General features: G+C 41.7%; 1 protein-coding gene across 1 annotated transcript; it reads right to left on the bottom strand.

Moving 5' to 3' along the window:
* Positions 1-320: 320 nt before the first annotated feature.
* On the bottom strand, positions 321-12831 carry LOC130575959 (cytochrome P450 4V2). Its single transcript, XM_057370238.1, has 11 exons — positions 12527-12831; positions 10138-10250; positions 9475-9560; positions 7810-8000; positions 7333-7402; positions 6227-6353; positions 5551-5748; positions 3615-3717; positions 3135-3269; positions 2786-2965; positions 321-1182 (listed from the first exon to the last, which is right to left on the bottom strand). The coding sequence occupies exons 1-11, from the start codon at positions 12735-12737 to the stop codon at positions 1007-1009; spliced, it is 1590 nt and encodes a 529-aa protein (XP_057226221.1). The 5' UTR covers positions 12738-12831; the 3' UTR covers positions 321-1006.
* Between the last annotated feature and the right edge of the window lie 3859 nt (positions 12832-16690).

The following is a 16690-nucleotide window of genomic DNA, read 5'->3' as shown; positions in this document are numbered from 1 at the left end:
AAGACTGAAAAATGCAAGTACTACTATTGTTAAACTTTTTTTCTTAATGGCAAAACAAAGGTAGCAATAATAGACCACTTGTCAAGGTTTGTGATTTCAAGAGGCTCCAAATTCCTCTTCAACATAGAGAAAAACTCTGTATGCTGCCTTCAGGATCCTAGATGGCAAGAACACACTGGCTTATTGTTTCAGCTTTGAGTAGCATAGTAAAATCTAGTTGTTTGATCACCCTAGAGGAACTGATGCTAAGAAATAATTATGCATCAGTAATTTACCTGCACACAGACCTTCAATTTCAATAGATACAATTTCAGTCCATATTGAAAGCATAGTAGAAGTTTATTCTCAAAATTGTAATCATACAGTGCTTCTGTAATTATGGAATCCTGTGTATAACTTGCACACCGTCTAGTTCCTGCTATGGTTATAAAGATTAATGCTTTTGGTACAATTTGCTAAAAAATAATTCAGAGTACTCACTACTTAAAAATGACTTCAAATGTCTACAGAGGAGCAGTGAGATTATCAGAGACTTTTCTTGGTCTTTACAAATGCAGTTATCACCAAAAAAGAGAAAATACTGTGTCAAGAGGAAAAATTATCACTTGTATCTTTCAGAACCAAAGAAACCTGAAAACTACAGATACTTGAGACTTCCAGCTACCTGGAAAATGCTATGGTATGTAAACTGATCACTTGATCACAGGCATTGCTGTTGTTATTACCATAGTTTAAGATTTTGCGGCACTGTGGCAATAGAATAGTTTCATCTGAGCAGATAAGGCACTAAAACTTGAGATTTAAAGGCTTCGCATTTCAAAGATTGACATGAAGTTCACAAGTACTATAAAAGTAGAGCAATTAGGGCTATTACTACATCTTCTTTAACAAACAGTAACAACTAGTTTTAACAAATCACTGGACTGACATCAAAATATTTGATTTTAAAATATGTCTCAGCCTAAATAGATTGAAAACTTTTGGAAGCAAACTCTTGAAATTCCTTTCAGTCTGAGCCAGCATTTGATCTCCTCTTCAGTTTAATCCACATGCCATTATTTGGACGAAGGATCAATTCTCCAGATAAACCGAGCTCTTCTGGCTTTTGACATGACTCGACCCAAAAGCGCCGCAGGATGAGGGCTAGAATAGTTTTCTCCTCCATTTGTGCAAAGCGCTGACCTATGAGTTACAGGGCAGAAAAAATTAAAAAGTTATTTTCAGGTTGTATCAACAATTGCTGCCCTTACATGTGCACAGGAACATAGAGGACGAGGATTCTGCATCTGCCTCATGAACAGAACTGGCTTTAGACCAAAGGTGAGCTCATATGGATACACTAACACTGGAACTTTGCTCTGCATGAAAACTCTGGCCTTGCTGGGACAATCCACAGTAGGTCCTCCCTGCCATAATATACAGAACTCAAACAGCAATGTGGAAACAGTCAACACTTTATGTGGAGCTACTATGAAACACAGCCTTGTCACGTCTCTTGTATGGACCAGGCAGGGCACATGGATGGCACACCAGAGCAGATGTAGCACAGGGACTCTGGGGAGAGAAAAATCTCATGGTTCCATATATGAGGAGAGTGGCAAAGGAGATGTAACTGCAACAGAACGAGAGACAGACCTTTCTTCAATTGTCATTCTCACATACACTGATGATTCAGTAGCACAGGGGACAAAATTGGATTTACACTTCAGAGAAAGGTGAAGAAGAAACCATGAGAAAAGAGAAATGTCAGGGAAACCAAAACAAGTGCCACAATCCAGGCAGCTGACAAAAACTAAAGAATGGAGACGTGACACAAAACACAGTGCTCAGAATTTTTTATGCTCTCCCCTCTGTACCATATACGGAGATGGAAGTCTGCACACATGCACACACAGTGCATTTCTGCAATGAAAACAATGAATCATGTCTCCTGTACATGTTCCTGCACACTCAGGAACTAGCTAGACATGTTATATCAAATTGGATTTCTCTTTGGAACATGGAAATGCCTAGTTTACTGCTCTTAGGTAAAAGGGTACCTACTACAAATGAGACAAATCAAAACAAAACAATCCAATCCCCCAAAACCAGAAACCAAACCAAACAAACAAACCCAAAAAACTCAAAAGAAGTCATATTTCCCATTCTCGTAAATGGCATGACAACTTTTGGATGTTCTCCATCTGCACTTAAAATCAGCGCAGGGAACAGTCTTTTCACATGTTCTACAATATAAACAACAATGCCTCTACTTGAAGCACAGATAAATGTCAAGTGTCTCAGTGACATCTGAAGTGCTAGTGAGCTCTGGGATGACAGTGAAAACACTAAACCAACTACAGTCACAGAAAGAAGGAAAGAATACATCAGTTGCAGATTGCATGCTTGAGAAATCAAGTTCAGGTCATAAGAGAGACAGATGAGGTGTTTCCAGAGCAAAACAGATGCAGGACATGTATATTCTCTCATTCTGTGTTGCTGACACTGAGGATCAGAAATTTGGAAGCAATCATATCCTAACACAGGAGCTCAATAGCATGCTGGCAAGCTGCACAGGCAGTGAGGAGGAAACATCAGCACGACAGACACTGTTCTCTACGAAGAAAGGAAACCGTTTGGAAGAAACAAGGGTGGCAACTCAAATACTAGGCTGGCAGAGCACACAGTGCCCAGAATTCAGGGATGGGGGGTGAGGAAGAACACTATACAAACAGTACTCATTGCTGTCTCAGTTACCACATCCAAAAGCAGAACTGTTTCAAGGGCTTCCTCTTCAGATACCTACCAATGCAGTTCCTGGGACCAGCTGAGAAGGGCACATAAGCATATGGGTGCCTTCCCTTAGAATTTTCAGGGAAGAATCGCTCAGGCCTGAACTCCTCTGGGTCAGGGAACATCTCAGGGTCTCTATGCAGGGCGTAAGTTAAAACAAGAACATTTGCACCTTTTGGTATCTGATATCCCTCTAAAGAGAAGAGAGAAAGGGAGAAAAAGGGTCAAAACAACAGCAAACAAGTGACTTCCTATACACAACAGAATAGTAAAAAATAAAACAACGTTGCCCTTTACTTGGGAAACAACTCCACAGCAGAAATGCTGACAAGAGGGGAAGTGGCCAACACAGCATTACTTACTAATACAACAATCCTCTCTCAAGGTACGGGCAAACATGGGAACTGAAGGGTAGAGACGAAGAGCTTCTTTCACAACACATTCAAGGTATCGAAGGTTCTTCAAATCATCCATTGTAACAGAACGCTCAGTGTTGTCTGTCCAAAAACAAATAGAGGGATGAGCAAAACCAAAATTCCCCATCTTTGGCTGAAAAAACTCATCCTGGATCCCTCCCCCCCCAGAAATTCTCATCATGCACAAAGACTACATACAAGAAGGTGTTACAAATACATTGAACACGTACATCTTGCCCCAAAGACATAAGGTTGCTTGCATGCTCCTACAGCCCTTCCTGCACTCATCCCAAACACCTGAAGCTGCTGAAAGCTGCAAAAGGGCCACAAAGCATGCTCCTAACTCTCCCTCTACTTCTAGGCTTTAAACATATTTCCACTCACAAATGCAGCAAAATCCCAATGAAAAGGCGAGTGGAAACTTACCAAACACCTCATCCAATTCTTTGTGAACCTTTTTCTGAACTTCAGGATTATGTCCAAGCAAGTACAGGACCCAGTTCATAGCAGCTGCTGTTGTATCATGGCCCTACAGGTGCAGATTGACAAAGACATTCACTTCAACTCTATTCCCATGCACCAGGGGGCTTTGCAAATACTTAGGTGTGCAGGTAGTATGAAAAGTGAGACTTATTAGTCCCATGATCATGAGAAAAACAAGAATCAATAGTGAATAACTCTATTCAACACACAATCAAGATAAAATGTGATCCACAATTGTGTCAGGTGCTGAAAGCTGACCGAAAGGGAAAAATTTTGAAATAACACAAGCAAAACCCCTCTCTTCTGTTTTTCAGAGCTGCATGAACTGTCAGTATCTACACAATTAATCAGATGTATATTCATCTTTTTGGTTACTGTCCAGCCAACATCTGGAGGGGCATCACAGGAGATACAATGGACACAACTTGTAACCTTTACAAAACTATCTTAAAATGGTCTAATGAGACACAGTACAGTAGCCATAGGAGAAAATACTTGGTTTTCTATGAGAAGGGAATCTGCTACTAGCTCCCAGCACTGTGGGAGGGAAAGGAAAGGAAGGGCAGATGAAAGGTGAATGAAAGAAGAAAAACAAAAAAAAACATAAAAAGGTGGGGAACAGAATAGGGAAAAGCTGGCAAAAAAAAAAAATTTGATACTAAAAAAGTACACTTGTGGTGAAGTTCAAGATGCTGCTGTAGTACAGAAATGGCAAAATGGGAAGAAAGTTGCTCAAGGTTACAACATTATTAATACGATTCTATGAATTAAGCTCTTCTGAGATAGAATTCAGGTTCAGCTAATGGAAGTGTGTGGAAAACTCATTAAAATCTTCTTCAGATCCTTCATTAGACAGGGAATTAGACAAGAAGAAGGGTCTCAAAGATGATCAGAAGAGTGGAGGACCTCTCCTATAAAGACAGGCTGAGAGAGTTGGAGTTGTTCAGCCTGGAGAAGAGAAGGCTCTGGAAAGACCTGATTGTCACCTTTCAGTACTTAGAGGGGGCTTATAAAAAAAGAGTGTGACATTTTACGGCATACAGTGATAGGACAAGAGGGAATGATTTTCAACCAAAAGAGAAGACATTTAGATTAGACGTTAGGAAGAAATTCTTTACTCAGAGAGTAGTGAGGAACAGATTGCCCCAAGAAGTTCTGAATATCTTGTCTCTCAAGGTGGCCAGGGCCAGGTGGGATGGGGCCCCGGGAAACTTAATCTAGTGGATGATATCCCTGCCCATGGCAGGAGGGTTGGAACTACATGATCTTTAAGGCCCCTTCCAACCTAAGCTATTCTGTGACTAGATTCCACAGGAAGACAAGGCACTAATGCACAGGGGACAACAGCACCAGGAGACTGCAGCCAAGGGACAAATGTGAGGAGACATGACAAAATGCAAGTCAAAATACTGAAAGTATTTAGAGCTCTCTTCAGTGGTAATGAGGTTTGCAGCACATGTCAAAAGCCCATGGTCCATATCAGCTATTAAGATTTATTTCTCACCTGCTTTCATAAGTAGAGCCTGCTCATATAGATAGGGTCTACCACACATGCATTGTCCAACATTTTCCCATGGCACATCAGTGTTTCTATCCTACCTCTGAAGGATAGAAATATTGACATTTCTTCTTACGCTTCCACGGCTACAAAAAATCATGCTAAAAGCAACCTCCTTAACTAAGGTAAAAGTCACTACCTGCAAATTTTGTATCTGAGGTTTGGGAAAAAAAAACCACATCAAAAACACATCTAAAACAAACAACAAGGAAAAAAGGAAAAAAAAACCCACAAAACAGAAAACAAAAACCAAAACAAAAAACCACAAAAAAAAAAAAAAACCAAAACAAACAACAACAAACCAATGAGTTCCTTGGTTACCTCAAACATGAAGGTATCCACTTCCTCACGAATGTCCCGGTAGCTCAGTTTATTCCCTTCATCATCTGTTGCATTCAGCAGCATGTCCAGGAATGCTTTCCTGGTTTTGGAACCATTTTCTTTACCATTTACATTGACATCACTATCATGTTGCTTTTGCTTGCTGTTTTTAAGTTCTTCAGCTTTTTCTGCAATGACCTGAGATTAGAACCATCACATCAGATATGATGAATTCAGCACAAGTGCACAGTCTGCGTCATACAGTCTTGTCCCAGCTTATCAAAACAACATGCATCTGTAGCAGTCTACATGAGTTAGCTGCCAGCAATATGTCATGAAATTTAACTGACTCTTTGTATTAGTAGTGAAATATGACCAACTTCTCTTGCCCCAAGCAATAGAATAAATTTCGAACAGCCTTCGTGTGATCAAAAAAATAGATAGCCAAACTCCATAAACAACTTGGGGATCATCAAGAAGTGTAAGCATATCCAGAGTACCTGGAATAAGCTGCTCGATCATGAATGCCAACAATGGCAGCAGCAAATGCAAAAAATCATCACAGTGTGAACATGCTAATTACCCCCATTTGGAAGCTCTGAGTGCAAAACTTTGCTCCAACAATGAAAATTATCACTATAATTTTTTATTTTTTTTTTAAAAAAGGACTCCATACTGTATCTGTAAAATTGTGAAGGATGTTGAGGTTCTTCTTGTGTTCTCTTCCTTCTTTGAACAGTATGTACAAAAGATCAGGCCAAAGCCAAGGGCTCTTCTGTCGCTGTTGGATTAGATCACTCATCCTAGGGGCAAAATAATTATATCATGTAACATTATTTGACAAAAAAACCCCAAATTATATCACACATGCAAGAAACAAAAAGACTTGTATGTACCCTAATGAAGTAGAATTTAACATATTGTGTAGGCCTAAATCCATTATTTGAAAGGAAGGCCTCTCACATTTGTTTCTTGATTTTATACAATCTCAAAATTCTGTTACTTTGTCCCAGCATCACTATGCTTTATATCTTTAAGCACCCATCTCTGTGAAAGACAGCATATTCTCATTTAGTTGGAATCCTCTTGAAACAGGCCTACTAAGTCACCCAGTCCAGTCACACTCCAGTAAAGCATTGACCATGATGAAAACAGCACTCATGACTGGCTTCCAGAATATCTGCCCGAGAACTCAAACAGTTTCTGAGAGCACTGCATTGCTACTTGAAAGCCCAGACACCAGACTGCACATAAAAGTATTTCAAATGAACAACATGAGACTTCGAGTATGCTCAAACACATCTGAAGTGCATTTGGAAGGGCTGATTGTCATTGCTATCCAGCTCTTGTACATGCTTTACCTTCAGAGGAGTAATTATTACCAACTTCAAGCACACTTGTGGTACAATTTGGAAAAAGCCAAGGAACAGATGATAATTCAACCCTCAAGGTCTACTCCTTCTCTGTATTATACCTGTCTCAACAAGCTCCATCAAAAGTTAGCAGTAAGATCACAGAATCATAGATTCATTTAGAAAAGATCTTTTAGATCATTGGGTCCAGCTGTTAATCTAGTGTTAACCCAGCACAGACCATTGCTACAATGTGACCCTAAATGCCAGAGGTGTGTCTTTCAAGCACCTCCAGGGTTTTTAGGGACTCAGGGTTAGTCTGCTCCAATGCTTTACACCCCTCCCTCTTTGATGCCCTTGCCTTTCTCCCAACACCAGCAACATCAACTCCAGCTCAACTGCACAGTAACTATGGAAAATATGCAATTACCTGTAGATAGCAGAAACATAGTCAGAATCCTTATTCTTCTGAGCATCCACATTCTTGCCCATTGCTGTTTCTAGAAGCAGGAAAACATTAACCTTTCACAAGTGCAAAGTGAAATGCAGTGTACAATGTAAGTTGCTACTGCTCCCAGCTTCTATCACCACACCATCCCTTCAAAAAGTGAATACACATATATATCCCTTTGCAGAGGATGAGCTTTCTGTGCATTTCCATGCCCAGGAATTCTGCTCCTCAAGACAACCTCACTTCAGACTGCTACCTCTGTGCTGCCAATCCCATAAACTCACCTACCCAGATGCACATAGTAAACCCTGGGAAAAATGATGGGAAGGATGGAAATGCATTTAGAAAATATGGAGGGACATTCCTCTTCAATCATCTCACACAAACTGGCACAGCTGAACTCATGATCTTCTGCATCATTCACAGTCCCAATCACAGTAACTGAACAGGACCTACCACAGATGATATCAAGGGCACACAGAGTGATGTCCATAAAGACATCAAATGGTTCCTTGTCAGCATGCTTCTCAAGTTTCTTCACCAAAATATTTCCTTGTTCATTCATGACCTCTAGAAAATCATTCAAGATTGCGAAGTGGAATGTGGGAGTTATCATCTTCCTCCGTGACCGCCACTTGTCTCCAGTGCTGTAAAATTAATGTGGAGAATGAAGGCTAAAAATCTCCAAGTCAAAAATAAAACCCTCACCATAACAGGAAGTTCACAGTAAATACTGCAGCTTGGAAGAGGAGGACACATTGTGGATGTCTCTTCAAGCTGCTCACAGTGCTACACAGGAGGAGCAAAAGGAAATAGTTCCTGCTCCGGATCTCTTGGAAGCAGAAGCCACCATTTCTTCAGCTAGTTTCAACAAAGAGAGATGCCAACAAGCCTCCAGAAATACATCCCTGCTGGTCAGCGCACAGGCTCGGAGGGACCAAGCAGCTCAAAGGCCCAAAGTTAAAGTTCAGCATCAAGGCCTTGACCCGCCCCATTCTCTCTGAATCGGTAGCTGTGCTTTCCCTTCCTTCACCTGCTGACCATGACAGGAGCCCTGTGGCCTAGGGACATCATGAAATGACTGCCTCAAGGCCTAGCTATAACCTACTTCCCCGGGGACAGGCAACGCTTCCCACACGCCAATGACAAGCATGGAGCCACAGTGAGTGACACCAGCTTCCTGTCCACTTTTTCAAAATCACATGCCCCACAGGCACACAGCTGGCTTCTGCTTACAGGGTGAAACCTTCGTACCACTGCTCCTGTTAACCTGCTGCTGGGGCACTCCACAGGCCAGGTTATCTGCTTGTTGTCTGCCCCTGCTGCCCCTAATCAGCAGAGACTGGAACATTCTCCTCCATTACTTTTTTGCAAGCACAGGGAAGTCAAAATACCTCTGTAACTCTAAGGGAGACKAAACAGCCAGTAAGGAAGAATAGTGAGGACACACCATGCCTGATGCCCACGGACCTCAACCCTGCACATTGCTGATTACTCACTGCCTTCCTAAAGGCCATAAACAAAACTCAGGATAAAATGCAGACCTCATCCTCTCACATGAACTTGTGCTTCCCACTTCACATGACCACAGCTGGCTTTTATAACACCATGGTCCCATCATAAAGCATGGAGTCCTCAGAGGCGGACTCCAAACAAGCAGCAAAGCTTTGCTAATAACAGGAGGACTTTGACCTTTTTTGCAAAATCTCAGAAGAGGCTCAAAGGCACCAAAGCCACTCTATACTCACCTTGCTCTGACTCTTGAATATCTGCATCATCTAGACCAAACCTTCCTCTACCCTTCCAAGACTGGAGTACACCAAACCCTTACATCACTGCTCCTCCCTCTCTCCACTCCAGACTTGTGCTCCTACCCAGGCTCACTTCTCATGATCCTCCACTTCATGAAATTAAATGAAAAAGTACAGATACTCTCCCATCCTACCCCAAAGCATCACCAACCTCAGGCCCATCCTAGTGATTTGCAGCATGAGCAGTGAGATAAGCAATGCACACAATCTCTTTGTTCAGAGATACACACAGCATTTCTGCCACCAAGACCTCTTCCTATCATAAACCCTGCAAATTTCAAAAGGACCTGCATTTCACCATACACTCTACCTTGTCAGAAGTCCAGTGCCCAGCCACGGATGCAGGAAATCATACAGGTATGATTTTTCTATATGTTTTGAGCTGTTCAGAATAACCTGTCAGAAAAATGAACAGAGAGGAAAATATTACTTGTTAGATGGAGAGTTATTCACTATTTCTTCAATAAATACTCCAACAAACAACACTGTCTTCCTAGCTCAGGGACAGTCACTGTTGGTAGCAAAACTAATGACTACATTTCATGGCATCAAAACAGACCTATCAAATTCTAATGCAGGCAGAAGTCTGTCAAAGAGACACAAGCATTGCAACCTGAATTTCACAATTTCAGAATTTCTATCCTTATTTCAGTTTTTCCATCTTCCCTGATATCTGCTTGTTTGTTCTGATCTTGGGAGCAGAAGATTTCACACTTGTGAAAACAAAGCTAAAAGAGGTTCTTTTTTGGTGCTTTTATTTTCTGGTCATCTTCAGTATTCCCCCCAGGCCCTCTGACTAGGCCTTTTTATATTCCTTTGTTTTACACCTTTCTTTAGCACTAACTCAGAAGAACATCCCAAAGCAAACCAGTCCAAGCCCTTTTTTAACAAAAATTGCATTGAGATAATAGAAACTAAAAGGTTGGACACTGCTCTGCATGAGGCAGAATAGACAGGAGACCAGCACACTCACCTCCACACTGTCAGGGTGATACAAAATCATAACAGGCAATGGTCCTATCCAAAGTTTGAACAATGGCCAACTTCTGAACTCCTCAGCATAAAACTGTAGCTGTTTAAAAAAACCTAGAATAGAAAATGAGAGTACAACTTCAACAAGGCGTGTTTACTAAATAAGCAAGGCTTCTGTAATGAATTTTTTATACCATATGTCCTGCAATTTTCATTTCATGGTAGTTTTAACCTGCTGCTATGACCAGCAGTGTTAGGTCAAAGCAATAATAAGTCAAACAGCAATGACCAAGCAGTATATTTTGCACCTGTGGATTTTACAATTCAAGTGTCCTAATCTTTTAGGGCAAGACTCACAGCATCATTTATGCCACAGATTAACCTAAGAGATACGACCACTGTCCAGCTGCCAGCTGGACTTCATACGAGTGAGCTCAGCAACTCAGTGAATTCTCCCTCCACATCATTATACAACTATCCAGTCCATGTCTTGTTAGTTTAGCTATACAGAAAGCATGGGTGATAGCTGGATTTGTTGGCAAGGGAAGAGCAGTAGATGATGTTTGATTTGATTTGAAAAGGTCCTTGATACTACCTCATCACAGAGGAAAATCAGTTTTATTCTGCAAAATTAAAGGTGGGGGCTACTCTCAGAATGTTCAAGGATAAAACACTTCTTTGCCCTTTCAGAAACAAGCTTAAACAACAAATGACAAGTTTACAGGGTTCTGCAGAGTGGAAAATCCAAAGGACCCCAACTTAAAAAAAAAAAAGTTTCTAAATAGATGCCCAAATACAGCTTTCCCTAGTCTAATGACACCTCATGAAACAAAATTAAGAGTATCAGATTATTCTGCTATTTTTTACATCTTTTTCCAGACATTGCCATAATTAAAATAGTACATTTTCCAGCAATTGGTAGCAATACCAATAAAAAAAAATTACCATCATATGAAAAGTTACTTTTCTTTTTGCTATAAAACCCTATCCTTTTTTAAAGTTTTTTTTGATCATACTTTTAATGAAAAAAGATTATGAACCACAAACCGCTCATTTTTACATAAACAAACAAGAACAAAGATGGATGGGCATGGGAGCTATGTGATTCCTGCTAACAAATGAGATTAGAGACTACACAGATCATCAGTTTCCATAAATTGCTTTCTGGAGATAGAAGCAATGTTCTGTTTGGTTTGGGGTTTTTAAGACGAGTTTTTAWAAAAGAGGGTAAGAAAGAAACAAAAAAGATTCATCTCTCAGCTGGGCTCATATAAACATCCTGACTGATCCTCCTATTGCTTCCCCAAACTGAACTTTGTGGAAAGCTGCTTGCCTTCACATTAACCACAGATTCTGTCCTATTTATTCTGAAATATGAGACTGGATCCAGAGGACCCAGATTATCTCAATGATAGTGTTCCTAGTGAAGAGAGGCATTGTCTCAGCATGGGTCAGCATTGGGCAATTTACGTTCCAATGCTGTACCCACCCTTGACTTCCCCATACTCCCATAACCCGTCAGTCTCTCTTCTGGCAGCACACACAACAGCACAGCCAGCAACATGAGCACTAAGAACTGGCATACACAGGCATCACAAACACACATAGAAGACTGTGAGTCACTGACAGCAGACCCAGCAATGCTTTCATACCACAAATTCCTTAAGAAACGTGTTCCTGTTAAATAATGAGTACCAAATGGAAAGAGAACATCTAACACATTAGCGCTTTCTCAAGCACATGGCAGAAAGAAGGTCCCATTAATCAGTGCAAGAACAAAAAGGTTTGCTTTTGAGGAATGTACTGTAAATACTCAGAAAGTTCTTTTGCATCTAATACATAAATCTGAGTCACAGATGATGAGCCTAGGTAAAAGCAACTTGGCATGCTACAGTCCCTTGCACATGGCTCCCTTGGGGGAAGGTAATTGTTTCAAGTTTTGTTTAGATCACAGCAAAAAGTCACGAGGACACAGTGTTTAACTTTGTGCAACAGCACTTCCTACAACAGTCCCCAGCACGCCTCCCTCTCGCCAAAACACATTCCACAGCGTTCACGCTCCACCCTATCAACCACTTAATGGTGTGCACCCAACATCAGCTGCTGTCAGATTTAATGTCCAGTTAATCTTTGAGACCGATAATAATGTCACATTTATGCAGTTCCTCTCCTTTCCTCTTCACTGCCCACTCCTCATACAGTTCCCCTCTGCAGGTTGCCCACATGCTCAGAGAGACCTACAGGCAACAGCACATCCCCTGCCAGCCCACTGCCCTTCCCCAGCCAGCCACAGCTCAACCACACAAGCGCCTCACCACCACCGGCCCCTGCAGCAAACCTCATGCAGTGCAGAGATCTGACAGCTGGGCTACAGTTTCTTATTTCATTACCTTGTCCTTCCCGCTCTAGAAGCAGGGCATTTCCCAGCACAGGATAGCAGGGGCTGATACCCGGGATCGACTTCATCATCCGCCACCGCCTCCAGTGTTCCATCAGGGAGGGCAGGGAGCACACAGTCACAATTGTCAACAGCAGAGCGATGACTCCAGCTCCCAAGGGCAGCAGCTGGGGTCTCCCTGAGATTGCTTCCACGACTTCCATCGTTGCCTCCCAGCCTCCTGCTCTGAGCCTCGATCCCTGCTGTGAAGCTGGAGCTGCCTGTACCCGGCACTGCAGCTGCAGTAAGCCCAGTGCGCGGAAGAGTTGGCCAAAAGTGCAGGAGGCGGAGCTGACACACACGCCAATGGCAGAGCTTCTTGCCACGAAAATAAAGAGAATTAGAAAACACTCATATGGAGAGGCTGCCTGCTAGCATTTCCTGATGGCAGGCCAGACAGGAAACAGTACTACTCTGCTGCTGTCACTTGGCTCTTCTGAGCTGAGTGAAGAGTGAGAATCTTGCTTGCAGGCCCATGCAATACCTCAGAAGGAAAAGACAAAGCACCATCAGGAGAAAAACCACTTTTTTATTGATTTGGGAAAGATGTCTTTTCTCAGTATCTCAGTATCATTTCTCAGTATCATCTTTCTCAATCTGTTTTCAGGTACTCAAGGAACTTTTGCTACAGAGAACTGCTCCAGGGCTGTCCAACATGACTGAAGGGCCAGATGAAGAATAACTTTTTTCAGTTAGGTTGATGGCTTCAAGGGGTTCAAAAAACCAGAGCTCTATTTGAAAATACAGACCCCCGATCAACAGTGGCACTGCAAAGCACACTGGTGCTTCTCAGCTCAAATGGCCTTTACTGATCTCAATTGAAATACTCAGAAACAGGCTAAAATGATGCCAGTGACACAACTGGCAGCACCTGTGCCCCAGCTTACAAAGTGCTTTGGTAGGCACAAACCCACTGCCTCAAGAGGATCCAGGATCTCATCTCACTGCTGCTGAGCTAATGTGTATCTGTTTCTGAAAGCAAGTGCTTTGAAACCTTTTGGTCAAAAAGAATTTTGGTAGAGGCTGTATAGTTCACAGTGAATTCACAAATCTTCATCTCCTGAATAAAGTACAAAAGATATTTATATCCATAGTAATATTTATTCTATTTGCTTTGTACCAAAAATTATTGTACTGAATACATAAGCATTTTTAGTAAATCAACAAACAGCATAAACAAAACAACTAAGATAAAAAAACACAAACAGAAAGCTCAGAACATCAGAAGTAAGGTTTTTGTGACCCTTGGCAGCAGAGGGGGGTAAATTTTGACACTTTGTTCCTGCAATCTCCCAGCAAACACTTTATCATAAATGCTGACTACTGTATCTTTCTACACAGTAAACAGCTGGAAATGAACTTTGCTACCCTTGCTGTTGTTTGTAATGGTTTGTGACAGAAAGGAGCAGACCGTATTCCCTGTCTTGCAAACACATAAGCAAGTTACACAATCATCAATCCCCTCTTTTTTACATCCTAGGAAGGAAGCAAGCACGCAGGATGAAGAGGCTCACCTTTTGTCTTTTAACATGGAATCAGCGGAATAATTATACTCTCAAATTTACAAAAAATCTTGCAGCTTGTTGCCTTCCTCAGACCAATAACTAAATGAAGTGAATATTTGTGATTCTGTACTCTAGCTGCTGATAACTCCTTCTACAGGAAAAGGAAAAACAAAAACAAAAACAAAAACAAAAACCAAAAAAAAAACAAAAAAAAGAACAAGTGCCAAAAGCTGTGAAAGAGCAGGAAGGTGAAAGGGAAAGCAGTAGAGAACACAGCAAAACAAACATTGCAACATCCTGCCAGCAGTTGGCAATGGTGATGATGCTAATAAAAGGCAGCAGAAACATTGGAATGAGACATAAAAGATAAATACCCAAGAAAGAAGCAATGAGAGTTCTGGCATCCTTGAGGCCTGATTATGTCACTGAGACTTGGAATCATAACAAACCTTGGATGATGGAAAAAGACTGTGAAAAGTACTCTGAAAAGATCAGGCAGTCCACAGCAGTCATCACCAACACAAAGAATTGTAGTCCACAGCAGTCATCACCAACACAAAGAAAATATAACACAGAGTGTCTCAATTTCAAAATATATCATCAGTGCTGGACAGGCTCTCACTCGTCCTCAGAGAGGCATTTTAGGGCCTGATGCTAAATTTCGTGTCCAAACAAGGCTTCTACAGCCCAAAATCTAGGCTTCAAGACCAAATCCTGAGGAAGACTCCAGCTTCAAATCCTTTTGTGCACCCTTTCTTACATAGGTAAAGGAGATTAATAGCGTTTTTGAGACAGAGACCATAGCTATGTTTTTCAGAAATAGACTGATTGCTTTGATTGTTCTCCACCAAACATAACTGGCTTGGTTTCTGCAACCTGGTGATCACTGTACAGCAACTGCTTTATTCTATAGCCATCATTTGGGATCCTTCACTTTGAGACATTTTAAATGAACTACTTATCCCCAACAGAATACAGAAGCCTGCCTCCTCTCTAAGAAACAAAAACCTTCTTTACCAGGATAACAACATGTCTTAGAATAATGGAGATCACCACAGTTTACTACTGTAAAGCAATTCTGTGATGCTGTCACAACTAATAGGCATTAATACCAAGTAGCTACCGAAGCACCACACCTGTATTTATTCATCAGTGTGCCAAGGAAAACGGACACTCCCAAGTTGGATGATCTCAACTCATCCAAGGTCACAAGAGAAGATTCCACCCACTGCTCCATGATTTGGCTAGATTCCACAGAGCCTCCTCCTTGCTCAACTGCAGCAAGTTTAAAGGAAGCATTTAGCAGCATAAAATACATTACACAAAGTGAGCCAGAGGCCATGAAGAATAAATAAACAGGGCAGTTTAAGATCAGGAAAAACTTGTGGGTGACAGAAGCACAGCACTGCAAATCTGCCTCCTGCATTCTAGCAGCATCAGTGTCATTATTTGCTCTTGTCTACATTTGATGTGCCTGCATATTACAGTCATAGCTGCACAGTGTGTTAGAAGCTGGGGCAGGATAGCCTTGGCCAACAGACAGGCATCCATCCATTCACTCCCCTCCCTCAGCAGGACACAAAAGCTTACAGGTCAAAATAAAGAATGGGAGATTGCTTATTGGCTACTATCTTGGGCATATCAGATTCAATGTCAGAAATTTAATTTATAGACAATTATGAACAAATAATGACAAAGTTAGAAACAAAGACGTAAGTTCCTCTTGGCTGCTCCCTCCTCACACTTTTCTCCTGCTTCAGCATGTGCCCCCTCCATAGGCTGCAACTCTTGAGGATAATCCTGCTCCAGCATGGTTTTCCCACAGACTGCTGAGGAATCTCTGCCCTGAAGTATGGAGCACTGCCTCCTTCTTCACTGACTTTGGTGTTTGCACTGCTGTTTCCCTCTCTTTTCTCTCCCCACACTCCTCTGTCTGTTTAGAATTTTTTGGTACACTTATAAATACTTTTTCACAGACATGCCACTGGCTTGGCTGCTGGGCTCAGCTATGTCCTGCAGTGGATCCATTATGGAGCCAGCAGGCACTGTCTGTGTCCTCCTCTCTAGCCTTTTCTCAGAGAGGCCACCACAGCCACAGCCCCGCTGCTGACACCATGCCACCTGCTGATAAGCCTACTGTGAAACAACTGCAAGACTGAAAGGGAAAATGGGGGTGAAATGTCCTTCACATTACCCCTTAGAGAGACAAGAAATGTCAGTTACAAAGTGATGCATGCAAACTATAAACAACATTAAATATTTGGAAACCATACAGGTGTTTTTCCTTACAATGTTCAGGGAAGAATCGCTCAGGTCTAAATTGCTCAGGGAAAATCTTGGTAGGGCATAAATCATGACAAGAATATCTGTGCCATTCAATACTTGATATCCTCCTGAAGAGAAAATGGAAAGGGAGAAGAATCAAAACAACAGCAAATAATTGGCTGCCTATAAACCACTTCATCTAACCACCTCTAGCCACTCAAAACTCTAGAACAGCCACATGGCACATTGCTAACTCCATTTCTTCAATCTTGATAAAGGAATGGAAAACTTACAAAACACCTCCTCCAGTTTCTCTGTGAACCTTCTTCTGAGCTTCAGGAGTCCAA

Source organism: Malurus melanocephalus, unplaced genomic scaffold (assembly GCF_030028575.1).
Source record: "Malurus melanocephalus ecotype Western Australia unplaced genomic scaffold, MMel_1.1 scaffold_121, whole genome shotgun sequence".
In the NCBI taxonomy this organism is placed as follows: Eukaryota; Metazoa; Chordata; class Aves; order Passeriformes; family Maluridae; genus Malurus; species Malurus melanocephalus.
The sequence above is the reverse complement of the archived record's forward strand: the minus strand, read 5'-3'. Positions and strand labels throughout refer to the sequence as shown.

Bases quoted from the DNA above. Each gene is read 5' to 3' on its own strand.
- LOC130575959 (XM_057370238.1), bottom strand. From the start codon at position 12,737: ATGGAAGTCGTGGAAGCAATCTCAGGGAGACCCCAGCTGCTGCCCTTG. The intron at 8,001-9,474 runs GTAGAGTGTATG...TTAATTTTACAG, and splicing joins GGCACTGGACTTCTGACAAG to CACTGGAGACAAGTGGCGGT. The intron at 6,354-7,332 runs GTAATTGCATAT...TTTTGCCCCTAG, and splicing joins TATGTTTCTGCTATCTACAG to GATGAGTGATCTAATCCAAC.